Genomic DNA, 18,146 nt, shown 5'->3' with positions numbered 1-18,146 from the left:
GTTAATTATTAACTTCCTGGTGGAGATGAGGCCACGCTAAAGTGCTGTGGAGTGTGCGTCTGAACAACAGGAGGCAACAATAAATTATCATCAAACACAGATTCAAGATGTGCATTTATTAAAAAAAAAATAATAATAAGATTGGTCATGTTTGCATGATTTCCAGCACAGACTTCAGCTGAATACGTACATGTGGCTCCAGACTAGGAAACCCAAAACACAGCAATGTCATTACAGAGATCCTGCAGAACAACAGGTCTTATCAAAGCATATTTTTGACATTTTTCAGATATGAAAACATGGTAAACATAACAATGCTGTTAAAAACACTTTTTTCATCATCATCCAAACTAAACGTTGAGACTAACGTCCTTTAGAAAGTTAAGACAAACACAAAAAGCGGTAAAAAGTAAAAACACTTGCGATTAGAAGAGAACACGTCTTTTGTCCTTTACTGTGTGTCCTGTGTGTAGACTTCTCTCCAGTGCATATATCCACTGTTTCTCAACATAAAACTGGGCTTAATTCACTTTCAGTATAACCCACAACACAAATTGCAGCACACAAAAACGGGAAGGTCATTTAGCTGGTCTTATTTTTTTTTTCCTAATGATTTACACAAGTCCATCATCCTCATCAGGTTTGTTGTTTCCTCTGGGTTTAAACGTGAGGGCGACACTGTTGATGCAGAATCGCTGCCCTGTTGGGTCCGGTCCATCATCAAACACGTGGCCAAGATGGGCATCGCACTGTATGGCACCAACACAAACACGTCAAAACTACAACAGATTGGTTACAGATTGTACACATTTTTTTAAAGTTTTTTTTTTAAGTTATTTAAACTAGCACAACTACATTAAGCAAACTAAGCTTTGACTTCTTTTGGCTTCTGAACACAGCTCACATTTTTACAAAGGACCTCTGTCCCAGGACTGCCCAGGCTGTTGTCAGGGCGCCGAATGATGGTGGTGTGGCTTTCATCCCCCTCCCATGTGCCATGAGCCTCACTGAATGCTGGCCAGCCTGTCCCAGAGTCATACTTAGCCTCAGAGCTACGAAGAGAGGAAGGAAGATCTTCGTAAACAGCTACTGTTTTTGTTTTGTTTGTTTTCCCAAGTGAGCAAACAGTGCAAAATCCTCTAATACCAGTAAGCCCTCATTTTACAGAGTTTTAGTGAAAGATTATACTCCACTCCAGACAATGTACAGACACCTTTATTGGTTAGATGTATTACCTGAAGAGTGGAGCATCACAGCAAACGCAGTGATACATCCCCACTTCAAAATGGTTCAGGTAGATCCCACTAAAGGGCTGAGAACATTCACAAATACACACACATCAAAACACAATGTAAGGAGCAAAAATACAGCTCATTTTACTACCTGTGTATTCTTAAGCCTGTGGTTTTGTGAGTGCAATACAATGAATTGTCCTTGCTCCTGTTCTAACAAGCTGAAATGTCCATGTGTTTCAACGCACAGGCAGCATTTCATTCATAACATACTAAAGGTTTGTACTTGCAATACAGTGCTGATCAAAGTCCAACTGGAAATGAGCTGTTGTTGATGAGATAATGTATGCCACTCTGGGAAAGTAAGATAAGCGTGGATGTGCTTATGTGCATGTTTAAATTTCCACTTATTAATTCCTAACACAATGCTGCATTGGCATTTATTTCATCACATTTATTTTGTTGTGTTTTCATAGACTGGACCTACCTCCTCAGTTCCTTTCTCTCTGGTGACCACATACTGTTCTGGGGTCAGTTTCTTATGCCAGTCTGTAGTCTCACTGTAACGTGTGAGGGACTGCAGACCTGCATAGAGCAAAGGTCACATATATTAGATATGCATGAACTTAGAGCTCAACCAAAACGCATATTGTTTGTGACAGTGAATCATTAAAACCATGTTTGTGGCACAGTTTCCCGTGCCTTTTATAATCTGATCGCATAACAATAATTACAGACTGAAAACTTTGGATTAAAACGGAGAAAATGTTACAATTAGGTTTCTTGGAAATATATTCTTCGAGAGCAAGTAAGGATAACATCCTAAGTTCTAAAATACTCTTTTAAATAGATGTGTAAGTCCTAATAGTGAATATCATGGTGCAGGTGCAGGTGCAGGGAGCTGCAGCTGAAGTACAGCCCGCAGTGCTGACATAAATCAGAAGTTCGCTCACATTACCTTGAGATGTGGACACAGGACGGATTAATACGGGGATCCTCCTCGCTAACTTTGCTGATCTGACTGTCGCGCGTTGAGAGGCGACAACGAAAATACGGCGGACGAAACGAGACATGTTTTCTCCGGTGGAGTTAAGTGCGACTAAAGTCAAGTGCAGCTTTCAGTGGAACTTGCTCCATCGGGATTTTTCACGCCGAGGCGAGTTTGGGTTGGTCCTCCCACGGTTGATCCGGGGTGTTTAGCAGGGTTACACGGTCAGAAAACACAGCTGAAGCTACAAAGGTCAAAGTGGATTGAGTTCATGTTTTATTGCCAGCAATAAAGCGCCGCTTATGGATTCTTTTTTTTTTTTTTACAACATTATCAGAAATAAAGAAAGAAAATTGGAAAAATCAAACACACGATTGTAACTCCATTTTTAAGACTAATACTGAGACCATTATTTGGTGATTTCAAAATTTGATCTTCCAATATATCAGCCACTTTTTTAAAAATTCTTTCAGAGACTCAAAATATAATAATCAGATTTCTCTAAAAAAAAAAAAATAGATGTTGTGCCTGTAGATTCCAGGCACAACATCAGAGGTCTCTGTCCAGAAGCTTGCAGTCCTAGGAACAGCTAACCATCAAACTCCCAGGCCTTTGGTAGAGGACCCCCCCCCCCAGGGGGTGAGAGGGCAATTATACATATATATATATATATATATATATTCAAGATTCAAGATTCAAGATTCAAGAAGTTTATTGTCATGTACACCGCAAAACACTGTGGTTATGCTGAGCAATGAAATTCTTACTTGCGACTGCTTTACAAACAATTGAAATAAGCAACTAAGTTAAAATAAAATTTAAGAACTAGTATATTAGGAAAGTAAAAGTAGAAAATAAAAATAAATAAATAATAAAGCAAGTGCAATATATACAGATATATACAGATGAAAGAAAGGCAGGTAATCACAGTTTGGTAATCAGTCAGTGGTTCAGTAGCCTGATGGCCTGTGGATAGAAACTGTTTTTTAGTCTGGTTGTTCTTGCTTTTACACTCCTGTAACGTCTGCCAGACGGCAGGAGTGTGAACAGTGTGTGCTGTGGGTGGGTACGGTCCTTGATGATGTTGTGTGCCCTCTTTATTACCCGGGTATTATAAGTGTCCTGTAGTGATGGGAAGGCAGCTCCACAGATGAATTGTGCTGTTTTGATGACACGCTGGAGAGCCTTCCTGTCCTGACTGGTGCAGTTTCCATACCACACCGTGATGGAGTTTGTCAGGATGCTCTCCACAGTGCATCTGTAAAAGTTGCTGAGGAGCTTGGGGGATAATCCGAATTTCCTCAGTTTCCTTAAGAAGAAGAGTCTCTGCTGAGCTTTCTTGACAGTCTGTGTTGTGTTGTAGGTCCAGGTGAGGTCTTCACTGATGTGGGTGCCAAGGAATTTGAAAGTCTTCACTCTCTCCACCGGAGTCCCGTTGATGAATAATGGAGCATGCTGGTCTCTTCTCTTCCTCGGGTCAATAATCATCTCCTTAGTCTTCTCTGTATTTAAGGAGAGATTATTTTCCTGGCACCAGGACACCAGCTGGGCCACCTCTTCCCTGTAAGCTGCTTCCTCTCCCCCAGTAATCAGCCCAATGACGGTGGTGTCGTCAGCAAACTTGACGATGGAGGTGTTGCTTTGGGAGGGGATGCAGTCGTAGGTGAAGAGGGTGTACAGGAGAGGACTGAGCACACAGCCTTGTGGGGTCCCAGTGCTCACTGTCTTTGTTTCTGATGTCCTGGTACCAACTCTGACTGCCTGAGGTCTGTCTGTAAGGAAGTCCAAGACCCAGCGGCAGAGGGAGGGTGGTATTCCGAGGGTGAACAGCTTTTCAACCAGCCTGCTTGGGATGACGGTGTTGAAAGCTGAACTGTAGTCTATAAACAGCATTCGAACATAAGTGTCCTTATTTCGAACATAAGTGTCCTTATTTATATATATATATATATATATATATATATATATATATATATATATATATATATATATATATATATATATATATATATATATATATATATATATATATATATATATATATATATATATATATATATATATATATATATATATATATATGTATATATATATATATGTATATATATATATATATATATATATATATATATATATATATATATATATATATATATATATATATATATATATATATATATATATATGTAGACATGATATATATATATATATATATATATATATCTGTGTGTGTGTGTTATTTGTAGTTATTTATTTAAGCTGCTCCTGTATGCTCTGCCAAACTGTGCTCTAATCAGCTGGTTATTGTGTTTGTAGCTTTCCAAACAGGTGTGCTGCCAACAGGGAACTTGCAGCGCCCTTTGTGCAATGTTTTCACATTGGCCAATACCAATAGACTGGCAATTAGCCAATATTAGTTATTTGCCAATCTATTGTACAAAGTAGGTGTATATATATATATATATATATATATATATATACATATACATATACATATATATATACTTTATATATATATAAAGGACTGTGCATATATATATAATGACACCTATTTAAAAATTTTTGCACTCACAATTTTCATATGTGTATAGATTTAGATGTGTATATAGTCAAAATATCTCTTTAGTCTTTATACTTTTATGCCTTTAGTGTATGTTATTGTGTTTTAGGTTTACTCGTTTAAATGAAACGGTTGCAGCTGTAACAGTAGTAATTTCCCTTTGGGATCAATAAAGTATTCTGACTGACTGACTGACTGACTGATATATATATAATTGCCCTCTCACCCCCTGGGCGGGGGGGGTCCTCTACCAAAGGCCTGGGAGTTTGATGGTTAGCTGTTCCTAGGACTGCATGCTTCTGGACAGAGACCTCTGATGTTGTGCCTGGAATCTACAGCAGCTGTTCTTTCAGTCCCTGGTACTTCATGTTTTCTTGTATTCCTTCTTCCTGATGTTGCTGTCCGCTGGGACTGCCGCATCTATCACAACTGTGGTCTTCTGCTCCTTATCATCCACCGCTATGCCTGGTTGGTTGGCCAGCAGCTGCTTGTCTGTCTGGAACACAAAGTCCCACAGGACCTCAGTCCTGTTGTTCTCAATGACCTTTGGTGGTGTCTCCCACTGGGAATTGGGGACTTGTAGTCCATATGCGGCACAGATGTTCCACCCACTTGTTTGTGCCTCTCAGTGTATGCTTTCTACATTGTTCAACTATATAACTGCTCAAAAAAATTAAAGCAACACTTTGAAAACACATCAGATCTCAATGGGAAAAAATCATGCTGGATATCTATAAATACTGGGTAAAGTGTTGCAAATAAAAGGATGCCACATCATTTGATGGAAATGAAAACTGATTTTATTATTATTAATTTTTTTTTTTTTTATTTTGTTAGGTGTTTTTTTTTTTTTTTTTTATTTTTTTTTTGTTTATTATTTTTTTTTTTGTTTATGGGAAGCCCTTTGTAACACTGGTTTTGATGAGCGCTATACAAATAAACTGTATTATTATTATTATTATTATTATTACACCTGTTTAACTGTTCCTTAAAACAAAAATCTAATCATCCAGCTACTCAATGCATTTAGACATGTAGACATGATCAAAACAACATGCTGAGCATTAAAATGGGGAAGAAACATGATTTAAGTGACTTTAAACGTGACATGTCTGTTGGAGACAGACGGGCTGTCTGGGTATTCCAGAAACTGTTGATCTACTGGGATTTTTCTATACAGCCATCTTTAGTGTCAGAGAATGATCCACAAAAGAGGAAATATCCAGTGAGCGGCAGTTCTCTGGCCGATAATACCTTGTTGATGCAAGAGGACTGCTTTGAGCTGATAGGAAGGCGACAGCAACTAAAATAACTACTAATTACAACCAATGTATGTAGAAAAGCATCTCTGAATGCAAAATACTTCAAACCCTGGAGCAGATGGGCTACAGCACCAGATAACCACACTGGGTGCCATGCCTGTCAGCTAAGAGCAGGAATGTAAGACTACAGTTCACACGGGCTCACCAAAATTGGACAACAAAAGACTGGAAACATGCTGCCCATGTCTGGTGAGTCTCAATTTCTACTGTGACATTCTGCTGGTAGGGTCAGAGTTTGGCATAAACAACAGGGAAACATGGATCCAAAGCTTCAGGCTGGTCGTGGTGCTGTAAAGGAGTGGGAGATATTTTCAACTTTCTAAACAACTGCAGCTTGCGTGTCAGCATAGTTTCTCAATAGTAAAGGCACTGTTTCACCACATCTGACGTTTCTACACCTGTGCTAAAGTACAAAGGTTGAATCACTGTGTTTACTAAAGAAACCCTATATTAGACAAGATTTTTCCATTCTGGCTTGTGCATATGCAGAAAAATAGTCAACTCATGATGTGAGTAATAATGTATTATATGATTACACACAGGTCTGCATGCACACATCATATACTCATAAACATACATTATGTACAAATCAATTATCCTGTGTATACAATGCACATTAGACAAAATGTCTCTGTGGTATTTATACACTAAAGGATTGCTTCATATAGTTTGGTATTGCACTGCAGCAGGGCTATTGACTGGCAATAGGTTTCCAGGCTGGTGCATAAGGTCAACTATATAGCGACAAGGCTGTGAAGAGTGCAGCTTGTTGGAGGGATTCCTACTGAAGAGAAGAACTTCATTCCAAGTCCGATTGTAGTCTCCCCTAACAAGTGTGCAACTCAGTCCAATGCAATCTGCCAGCGACTGAAAGAGGAGATACAAGAACGTTAGACTGCTAATGATAACTGAAAAAGCAAATATTATGGAGAAGTAGGATGTCAAAACATGTAAAAAAAAAAATAGGTGCAGAGGAAGCGGACAGCTGATGATGCCGTGTGGTAGCTAAATAACTCGTACCTTGAACAGGAGGGCCCTATGACGGTAGATTCCTTTTCTGATTAAACCAATGGGAATAACATTAGACTTAAGCTGAATCTTGAGCTCACTGAGGTGCAGAATCCATGAAAATTCATGCATCTTTTCCATCTCCACTGCTCCCCCCATGGCATCGCTCACCAGCCTGAAATAAGGAACAACACACACCCCTGACAAAAAATTCAAAATGTAGACACCTTCAAAATAAAGTCTTTGTTTTCCCTAAACTGTCAGGGCATTGTATTTCTTTTGTGTTAGTGGAGTGTCTGCATCACATGCCACTGGGGTCATTTTTAGTCAACTCTGCTGACATCTTAAGAGTTGGTGTGCAATCTGTTTCCATGACTTTTAACAAAAAAAACAATGACTGCTGATAAGTTGCATCGCTCTCTCTTTGCATGCCAATTTCTGCATCAACTTGTTACCTGGCTAAGTCTTCATACTGCTTTTGTTCATCGTTCAGTGGAAGGATGCATTTTTTAGCATTTTTTACAAGAATCTGCAAGGAGACATCCTCCATCATGCCTCCTGGTTTCTCTGCAGGAGACTCAGGCTGGACATGATCTTTCTGTTTCTCTTCCTTCTTCTTCCTGTACAGAGAGACAGCAAATTGGAAAGTAAATCTGAGCGAGCATCTTAACAATAGACAAGAAAAATCACTACTTCAAATTCCACCTCTTTCATGGATTTCACATTGTGTGAGCAATGTTAGCGGTACTGCTTTATGCTCAGCCTCCACATTAACAAACACACTCACTTTGGCGTCTTGCGCTCGCCGTTGATTCTGCTGTCTGATTCGGATGGCTTCTTCTGAGGCTCTTCTGGCACATCTACTGCCTCTCTACCACCATCAATAAAATGGTTTATATGAAGATGCATAAAATGCATTTGAACACATAAATTTATTATTAATAATAATAATAATACATGTGGTCAAAAGGGTTTTGGCCAAAAAATGCTTTTGTCTGCACAACACCCTGAGTTAGTGGGACTGCTTTATGCTCAGCCTCCAAATTAACAAACACACTCACTTTGGTGTCTTACGGTCTCCTTTGATTCTGCTGTCTGATTCTGCTGGCTTGCTCTGTGTCTCTTCTGGCACATCTACTGCCTCTCTACCAACGAAAGATATCAATAAAATGGTTTATATCAACACGGCACTGTGTTTTATACATTTGTGTATATTTACTTATTTATACTTATGCATTTCATATAAGAAGAGTGCATATTCTAAATACTTTATACTTATTCTATACTTATTTAATCGTAATCACTATGGAAGATGAGGGTTTTTTTCATATATCGCGAAATGCAGCATCTTTTAATATTTTCTTGAAATGTCAGTGTTTTCTAGTGTTCTTGTCTCTAAAATATTTGGATACTATACACAAAGGAGAATATGCATGTAGCACATGTGGCCAAAAGGGTTTTGGACAAAAATCTAAAAAGAGGTCTTTTGCTTTGAAAATTTGGGTCATGCAAAAGCTATGGATGAGACCAGCAATCGATTACATAACACACTGCTTAAGAATGCTTGAAGTGTTTGCATGTAAATTCATGCTGGTAGAATGGGTGGCTGGAAGGGGTGAGCTTAGCTGAAATGGGGTGAAACAGAGGTACCCTGAGGGGGCACTGCTCTCTTTTGCAAAGTTAATTCAACAAAATGCTGAAAGCATTTGTCAGTGCATGCATATACAGCCTTAAACACCCACGATGTGTTTTTTTCACTGCGTGCATGCTTTATGTGGTTCACTGAACATGCATGTGTGTTATGTGTCTCTTCGTGGTTGTGCACATTTGTGATTTTGGGTGCAAGTTTAGAAGTCCATTATTTGAATCACAAAAAGCTCTTTGAGTGTGTATCCGTCCCAAAGGGGGATTGCTTATCCTGTAAAGCCACACTAATTATGCTACAGGCAAAGGGGGAGAGCAGGGGGGAAAGGGAATGAAGGAAGAATAGAGCACAGGATTGGAGCAGTGAAGGGGAGGGTGATTGTAATCTAACAGCCCCAATAAATTTTTTTAAACAAACAACAAGTTGTGATTTGTAGTGCAGGAACCTGATGGTCCCAGTCAATTTCTGTGATTGTTCTGGTTAGTTTACTTTTGGTAGGTTGGTAGAGTCAATTGTAACTATCTGAGGGCTATTATATACAGTATATTTTACATTTGTCTCTCAAACATCTATACAAACTTAAAAATATAATAATGAAGCAAACTAATGCATGCTTCTTAGATCAACCTGTTTCCTTTAAGCATAAACCATAAAGAAATGTAGTTTATATTTTAGACAAATTCTCCTTTTAAACTATCAAAACATGCTGTAATATTGTATTCATACTCTGGCGATACTGTTGCTGTGTTGACGAAAATAACGGCTTGCCACTGGTTAACCGGTTGGTTGGACAGTTCCTCTAAAGTCAGCATCCTCTGACCGGGACGAGCCTGAGAGAAAGCACCAGAGCCGCAATAGCTTAAATGTTGACTGTGAAAATTCATGTGATATTCTTGTGAAAGACTGAGCAAAACAATAAAAACTAATGCTATGTTGTTAAGACTGCAAAAGAAAATTATATTTTAGCAAGTAAAAGTTCCAAAATAACACGTAAAGTTGTGACAACTGACTTTTTTCTGCTTTCGGTCACATTCACGAAAAGACTTCTGACAGCATACCTTTCCAGCATCGTAGAAGCCGCAGGTAATAATGTCAGTGGAGGCCAAATAACCTGTCAGGCTGTATTTAAAAGACAAATTGGAGTTAAGTAGGCTGTTCATGGCCAGCTCGCTGAAACTGTTCCTATGAGTCTTTGACTGGTTGATTTCCTGAAGTATTTCCAGGGCTCTGAGACACAAACAGAAACAACAAACACAGATGAAACAAAAAAAAAAAAAGAAAAAGAAACGAAACATATTCAGTCATTACTGATAAATATACTGCTCAAAAAAATTAAGGGAACACTTTGGGAAAAAATGGTAAAAAAAAATCATGCTGGATACCTAAACTGATGCGGACTGGGTAATGTGTTAGGAACAAAATAATTCCACATTGTTTGATGGAAATTAAAATTATCAACCTACATAGGGCTGAATTCAAAGACATTCAGAAAATCATAGTAAAAAGAATCATGTGGCAGGTTAGTCCATTTTGCCATCATTTCATTGCAGTGACTCAAAGTGGTACTCAGTAGTCAGTACGGCCCTTGTATGAATGCCTGAGCATGTTGGGGCACGCACCTAATGAGAGAACGGATGGTGTCCTGCAGGATCTCTTGCCAGATCTGGACCAGGGCACCACTGAGCTCTTGGACAGTCTTAGGTGCAATCTGGTGGCATCAGATGGACCAAAATATAATGTCCCAGAGGTGTTCTATTGGATTGTGGTCAGGTGAGTATCAGTATAAGATCAGTGGTATCAATTCCTTCATCCTACAGAAACTGCCTCCATATTCTTGCCACATAAGGCCGGGCACTGTTATGCACCAGGAATAACCCAGGACCCACTGCATCAGTGCAGGGTCAGACAATGGGTCCAAGAATTTCATCCTGATGCCTAAGGGGGCCATTGTCTACCCTGTAGAGGTCTGTGCATCCCTCCATGGATATGCCTTCCCAGACCATCACTGGCCCAGCACCAAACAGGTCATGCTGAACGGTGTTACAGGCAGAATAATGTTCACCACAGTTTCTCCAGACCCTTTCATGTCTGTCACATGCAATCAGGGTGAACCTACTCTGATCTGTGAAAAGCACAGGGCAACAATCATGGATCTGATCATTCTGATATTCTATGGCAAATGCCAATCAGGCTCCACGGTGCAGTGAGCACTGGGCCCACTAGAGGACATTAGGCCCTCAGGCCACCCTCATGAAGTCTGTTTCTGATTGTTTGGTCAGCAACATTCACACCAGTAGCTGCTGGAGGTCATTTTGTAGGACTCTGGCAGTGCTCATCCTATTCCTCCTTGCACAAAGGAGCAGATGCCAGTCCTGCTTATAGGTTAAAGAACTTCTACACAGCTCTCCTAGAGTAACTGTCTGTCTCCTGGAATCTCCTCCATGCTCTTGACACTGTGCTGGGAGACACAGCAAACCTTCTGGCAGTGGCATGTATTGAAGTGCTAGCATGGAGGAGTTGGACTAGCTGTGCAACCTCTGTAGGGTCCAAGGATCATCTCATGCTAGCAGTAGTGACACTGACCCTAGCCAAATGCAAAACTAATGAAAAAAATAAACAGTCTGAAAAGGTGAGCAGGGAAAAAATGTCAGTGGCCTCCACCTATAAAACATCCCTGTGTTGAAGGTTGTCTCATGGTTGCCCTTCTAGTGCCCCTCTTGTTGATTTCATTAACACCAAAGCAGCTGATAGACATAAACAACCCCCTCTGCTACTTAACTGACCTGATCAACATCCCAGGCTTAAATGACTTGGTACAATACTCTGATAAGTTTTTTTCTGAGCAGTGTATAAAAATGGACAAATGAACAAAAGAATACGTAATAACATGTAATGCTGTCCTGTACTGCCATCTGCTGGTTATTTAGGGAATTACACAACATTATCTAAACAGACTCCTTAGCATTTATTTTCAATACATTACCAGTACTGAATTTGGTGACACATCAGTCATGCTCTAATGGCACTGTTATATGTCACCTGTCTTACCCATATTTGCACATCTCCACAGCAGTGGGCTCATCACTGGCACAGACATTCACTGCCAAGCATGCACTGTGCAGCACGTCCTTGTATTGAGACCGGAGCAGTTTGACCAGAAACTCAAGGCCTCCAGCACTTAATAGCTTGGGATGAGTTTTAGTTATTTAGGGAAAGCATTTAAAATGTAACACAATGTATAATCAACTGCCATTTACAGCAATTTTGCTGTTATGAGTAAAGTTTACAGCAATAATGAAAAACAATAAATATTCTTTATTATTAGCTAACATGAGAACTAGCCAGCATTCTGAGGTCACAAAAACACCAACCTCTGCTCTGGCTTCTTCACCACAGGCCAGCACCGCCAGGCAACGTGCAGTGTTTACCAGGACTTGTGTATTTGTAGATTTCAAGGGTTCCACCAGAGCCTGTATGGCTCCATGTGACAAGATCTTACGGCGGATGTCCTCCTGTTCAGCCATGTTGAGAAGTGTGGCAGCAGAACTGGCAACTGTCTTTGGACAGCTTTGATGCAGCTGCGGGATAAGGAACTCAAGGCCACCTGCCTCACACACTTCACTGGAAGATACCATAAAAAGGGATAGCAGGTCTACTGAAAACTTAGACAGTTGACAATTAGTACGGTCTTGCAAATCTATTTCTGTTCAAAACAGACTATGTCCAAGCATACAATGTGTAGTTGGAAGGTTCAGGGAAGACTGATCTGGACAATAAAAATGTAGACAGGGTGGCGAAAGGAAGGGAAAGGAGAGAACCATTAGATGACAGGTGATAGATTAAATCATGTCTCTAATGTGTCATTCATTTTCTCAAGAATACATACTGTATTCTTTACAAATTTGGCAATAAATCAAAGTAGGACACACACTTTTAAAATGATGAAGTGTAAGTAGGAGATCAAGGTTGTGTCACTCACGAAGCATTTAGCTTGTCGTTATGTGTGAGGCTGGACAGGGCCTGGGTTGCTGCCTCTCTCAGTGCCAAATGCTCGCTGCTCAGCAGCTTAACCAGGACACGGATACAACCTAAAACACAATCCAGCTCATTATGACTTTGTTGTGGTGACTGCGCCTAATCTCAGAGTGGCTCGAAGAAGGTACGTGTATATGTACCCAGGTCTCCGAAGCGACCTTTACTGTCTACGTGGAAGCTCAGGGCGGCCACAGCCTGACAGGCAGATGTTTTCACGCCGATGTCCTCCACAGACAGAAGCTCAACCAGAACCTTCTCCACATCCTGCTCGTGAAGCACTTTGCAACTCTCAGCTAGACACACAGGCATGCACCCGCACACATGCACACACATATCAGTATGAGCGAAAATGAGTAAATTATGTGGGAAAGTTTAAAGAAACTTGTTATCTCTAATCATTGTCTGTCCTTACAGCTCTGAGCCACCCTGGTGATGCATTTAATAATGCTTGACTGGATTTCAGGTCTTCTCTGGGTGAGGACAAATTCCATCAACCTGGTCAGTCCTCCACTCCTGTGAATTAGTTGGACACTTTCACTGTCACTCAAACAGTTAGCCAGTACATGTAAAGCCTCAGCGTGTAGATCACTGAAGTTCTGTGAGAAATCAAAAGACAGATAGGTCCAGAGGATGTAGAGGACACATGATTCTTTATTATTTTAAATTAACACTGACCAGCAGAATAAAGAAATATTAGAGTGTGCCACCTGAGCCATATACCTACCATTTTATTAAGGATATCCATAAGCTTCTCAAATCCCTTATTCTCCCTGAAGGTTTTTCTCGCATCTCTATCAGTTGTGACATTTTGCAGCGTCTTTAAAGCCAAATGCTGAATGACAGGGAATTCCGAATTTAACAGCTCCAGAAGTGGAGGGATTCCTCCTAATTTGTGTACCGCCTGGCGGCTTGGGTAGTCCTTCATGAGGACAAAACAACAGAGGTTGCAAATGTTCACAAGAATTTAGAGAGCATCTGTTTTTCAGCAATCTTAAGAGCACATATGAAGCTGTTTTCACACATGAAATCTGTAAATGTTGGGAGAAATAGATCGGGATGCTGTGTGAAGTTGTTCTTTCTCACACATACTGTAGCATGCAGCAGGAGGCGCTTTCCATGAGCTGCATTCTCATTACTAGAAATACTTAAGGTTTGGCAACAGTGCTGCCTTAGTAGTGCAGCCAGGAGGCAGAACACAGTGCAACCAATATGAATTTACCAGACTATTACCTGAGCTATTCTCACATTGACGCAACTGGATGTCATAAGGACTTTGCACTGGGGAACTGGAAGGTTAAATACATTTTACAGCACTGAACATGTGCATTGTCACATGCACTTCTGTGAGGTTATATCTAGAAACGTTCAGAGGTTGGGTACATGTGTGAAAACAGCTTTAGCATCTTTTGACATACTATTAAATTTAACTTTAATTTGTTAGTGGAAATACTTATAACTTTGGGTCACCTGAACTAGGTTGGAGATGGTCTCTAGTGAGTTCTTCTTGACATCTGGGTCTGAACTAGACAATAGCCGAATTAGAGTTGGCAGGCCCTGGTTGTCAAAGATCTGGGCCTTACAGACGAAATCCTCTGACAGAGAGGCCAGGCACAGTGTTGCAAACTCATGGACAACTGTATCATCTTGAACAGAAGTGACATATAAAAAGAAACAGAAATGAATAAAGATTAAACACACAAATACTGCCTATTGCCATGAGCAGACACGTGTGCTCTATTTTTGGATGTATGCAACTTATATCCAAATATATCTTGATCTTGCAAAAACAGTTACTCACCTTCAAGTGACAGTTTTTCAATAATTGATGGAATGGCATCAGATTTTTTCAAAGCAGTCTTTACATCACCTTTCAGATCAAATCGAGAGACACTACTCAGTTATCCAGTGAGGCTATCAGCCCACCCAACAGGGAATCTGACATCAGTGGAATGAATTGATGCACATTCCAGACAAATGCATAGATGGTCAGTACACTATAGTGTCAATTGTCGTATCAAGATTGTTGCATAAGCTTGTAAGCCACCAAGTACACTGCAGTCAAATCTGCATAGATGATGTAATTGGTCTGACGTACCGTTTGTAGCCATGCTGCCTAAGGCCATGAAGGCGTTGCGTCTGACCAGCTTGTTGTTGTGAGCAATGAGTTGGCAGAGAGGTGCTAATGCTCCAAGTCCCAGCAGAGAAACCTTGTTCTCATCTCCTAACAACAGGGGGAGACAGTGAATAGGAAAATTAGACATGTTCCCGATGGTGATGAAGTGAAGGCAAACACTTCAATTTCATGATTAAAAAAAAAAAAAAATGCATATAAAAGAGTATATGATGAGCAAAACTCACTCTGGAAGCTAAAATGGTATAAGATGTTGTGCTATTCAGCTACACAGTTACCAACAGAAATAATAATAATATTTGAAAATGTTAGCAGGTGGGTACTCCACTGTACCTTTCTCTGCAAATGTGTGGATCGTTTCACAGGCTTTGACTAGAATCTCCTCCTCTGGGGAGTTCAACAGCAGCACTACTGTTGCTGGGGTTTTGCTCTCAAGGGGTAGTGGCTCAAACTGTGAGAGTCAGCAGGGAGAAGGAGTGTTGGCAACATGTAAAAAAATAATAATAAAAAAAAAAATTAACTGAAACATGGACCGTGTATAAGTTTAGCTCTATATTTTTCGACTTTCAGAGGAGCATGACACAGGACGTATCTTGATGCCCAGCACGTATCAACATGCAGCAACCTGAGGACACATACATGCATTCATATGATTTCCTGACACAGTTTTCAAACCTTTTATGGTCAAGGCATACCAAAAGGGCAAGTCAAAATTTCAACGTATGCATGTATTCTTGTATGCAGAAAATCGCCTCTCTTTTTTTTGCCATCTGGAATGAAGTCAAGGACATTTTTGATTGTAAAGGCAGATGGAGGCACTTTTGAGTGTGATATCTACTTTTTTTTTTTCTTTGGGTTTCACACTGCCGTTTAGCTTTCTTTCTAGCACTAGTTTACACCTCCCAACAAATGACCCCCTGGGCTAGGGGATGTTTCTCTACACATGAAAGTGATCACTTTTACCTCCTCACAAATGTCCCCCTATTAGTCTGTCCTTTTTGATGTGTTAAACAGAGCATTTGATGTGTACTAATATAGTAAATTAAAATTTCATTCATTACTTTCTGTTACAATAACAGTTACAATAATAAGCAAGAATCTGGTGACACAAATCCCTGCTTTCAAGTCATATCATTTGGGAACCACTGATTCTGTATATTTAAGATTAATATATATGTATCAATCTTAATGATCTTTAGTGCCGAGCCCACTGAATCAAGTCGAAATGTTATTAAAATGACAGCTGATTATTATTGATATCTGCCCGGGATGTTCAGTAAGCTACGTTCAGGCTATGGATGTGCTACAATGGACATGAAATATAAACCCCGTCAAAGGTTCAGAAACGCGTCAGTTAAGTTCTATCAACAGGTCAAGAAACATTCGTCTCCCACCGTTTCCTTGCTTGGAGTTTCCCTCTCATTCCTCGTCTTCTTTCCCATATTAAGGCCTAAAGAGAAACAGCGTAATATTGATGAGACAGCCGTTCAATAGCGGTTCAATGCACTCAACTCTGTGATAAAGCCATAAAGCTAGCAACTTATGCTGCTATGCTACTACTCGGTAACGCTGTCCGCAGGTTACGCTTACACCACAGGCATATAACAAGCTTTCAATTACCCGCTCCAAAATTCACCATGACATACCTTTTCTTTTCAAAGTAAGGGGCAACTTAGTTTTCGAGATTTTCAACAGGCACAACCACACAATAACCGCACTGTGCTGTGTTTTGGAAATGGGGGTTGACACAACGTTGCCAGGCAACGGGTGCCACGTTGAACTAAATAATGGTCTAAATAATCTTAATTTGAACCTGTTACTAAAGTTATGACTCGTACAGTATTAGCGGGTTATTTCGGAAAAAATTAGAATGTATTTATGTGTTCAAGACTTGGAACAAAAATATATTCTGTGGTTATTATTCACAAAACACACGCACACAGTAAAATATAGTCCTACAAGGAAATGTTGAGATTAACGGGCAAAAAAAAGGCAATACCATGGCTGGCATTAGTTATGTTCTTTGAGTGCTTTTGGCATTCCACGCACATTTGCAGAAACAGGTAGAATAAATCCTGCGTAACAATGAAGCGGACACGTGTTGAGTGAGTGTGGGGTCTGCTGAAGGAGTGCGAGCCTGTCCTGTATAGCCAGTAGGCACAGTATATATAAAAATATAAACATTTACAGCAGGTATTTTTCTGTTACTTTTACCATGGTGGATTGGTCCCAGAAAACGGTGTACCCTGCCTCTCGCCCTATGACAGCTGGGATAGGCTCCAGCCACACACACACACACACACACACACACACACACACACACACACACACACACACACCCGCGACCCTGAACAGGATTACGGAGGAGAATGGATGGATGGATGGATTGGTCACAGTACCTAATATTTAATTTAGACCAAAGTCATCATTGTGCCATTGCAGCAAATGTGTCACTAGCAGTTTGATGTATGTTTGTTATTTTATTTGTTGGAAACACAACTTGCATTGTTTATGCAGGAATGAACCAGACAACTAGAGGTTTTGTGCTGTTTTCAGATGACACTGTATAGTTTACCAGTGAAAACTACTGAGATTTTGTTTTTAGATTTATAAAAATCAATTATTAATTCAATATGAATAAAGATCAGTCAGTGTTTTAAAAAAAATGTGCTGTGAAGGGTGAGTCATAAAACAAATGAACTCCATACCGCATCAGCACATTGAAGCCTCCTGCTTTTAGAGAGGTACTGACACAGCATTGTGCCAGTGGAAATAGCACAGCATGCACCAGAAAGCCAAATGACCTCTAAAGACATTACCTCTGGTGGTGTGGTTCATAACGCTGCTTCTTTGAAAAAAAAAAAAAGGCCTCAGATTAATCATATCTACAGCAAGCCAAGAGTAGGGTTTGACTTGGATGGTGTACATGTCTCTGCTAATCCATTACTCTTACAGAAGCTGCAGGGGGGTGGAGGTAGATGAAGAAAACAAACGCTGAGATTTATACAGGTCAGCCTCCCTCAATTAAGTGTATAGTTTTGGTTCAATCATAACGTCTTGTTTGCTGGCATTAAAGTTAAATCTAAATGCAAATTCAGAATAATATAGGAAGGCTCCTGCGCTATTAAAATACCATAAAAAGAAAGGTAGCGTAGTCCCGGTGGTGGAGGGCAGTAGCTGCAGCGAATCAGCGCAGCAGACACTGCAAAGCTCAGCCTGTCACCT

General features: G+C 40.1%; 2 protein-coding genes across 4 annotated transcripts; both read right to left on the bottom strand.

Moving 5' to 3' along the window:
- Positions 1-101: 101 nt before the first annotated feature.
- msrb2 (methionine sulfoxide reductase B2) lies at positions 102-2,429 on the bottom strand. Its single transcript, XM_030757008.1, has 5 exons — positions 2,191-2,429; positions 1,720-1,817; positions 1,236-1,312; positions 905-1,052; positions 102-749 (listed from the first exon to the last, which is right to left on the bottom strand). Exons 1-5 carry the CDS (start codon positions 2,303-2,305, stop codon positions 615-617), a joined length of 573 nt encoding a protein of 190 aa, XP_030612868.1. The 5' UTR covers positions 2,306-2,429; the 3' UTR covers positions 102-614.
- A 4,185-nt stretch (positions 2,430-6,614) lies between these two features.
- armc3 (armadillo repeat containing 3) lies at positions 6,615-16,675 on the bottom strand. 3 transcript variants are annotated; one of them, XM_030756792.1, is made up of 19 exons: positions 16,568-16,675; positions 16,316-16,371; positions 15,255-15,372; positions 14,886-15,011; positions 14,589-14,657; positions 14,258-14,433; positions 13,515-13,709; positions 13,203-13,386; positions 12,931-13,083; positions 12,735-12,843; positions 12,127-12,376; positions 11,804-11,940; positions 9,814-9,874; positions 9,482-9,585; positions 8,172-8,255; positions 7,898-7,981; positions 7,566-7,730; positions 7,123-7,285; positions 6,615-6,969 (listed from the first exon to the last, which is right to left on the bottom strand). In XM_030756792.1, the coding sequence occupies exons 2-19, from the start codon at positions 16,361-16,363 to the stop codon at positions 6,763-6,765; spliced, it is 2,433 nt and encodes an 810-aa protein (XP_030612652.1). In that variant the 5' UTR covers positions 16,364-16,371; positions 16,568-16,675; the 3' UTR covers positions 6,615-6,762. The 3 variants fall into 3 exon arrangements, with proteins under 3 accessions (XP_030612652.1, XP_030612651.1, XP_030612650.1); XM_030756790.1 differs by having other exon boundaries at positions 6,618-6,969; positions 9,814-9,982; XM_030756791.1 differs by lacking the exon at positions 14,589-14,657 and having other exon boundaries at positions 6,616-6,969; positions 9,814-9,982.
- Positions 16,676-18,146: the final 1,471 nt, after the last annotated feature.

The sequence above is a fragment of the Archocentrus centrarchus genome, chromosome 20, assembly GCF_007364275.1.
Source record: "Archocentrus centrarchus isolate MPI-CPG fArcCen1 chromosome 20, fArcCen1, whole genome shotgun sequence".
NCBI lineage: Eukaryota > Metazoa > Chordata > Actinopteri > Cichliformes > Cichlidae > Archocentrus > Archocentrus centrarchus.
Note: the sequence above shows the minus strand (reverse complement) of the source record. Positions and strands in the feature narration are given on the sequence as shown.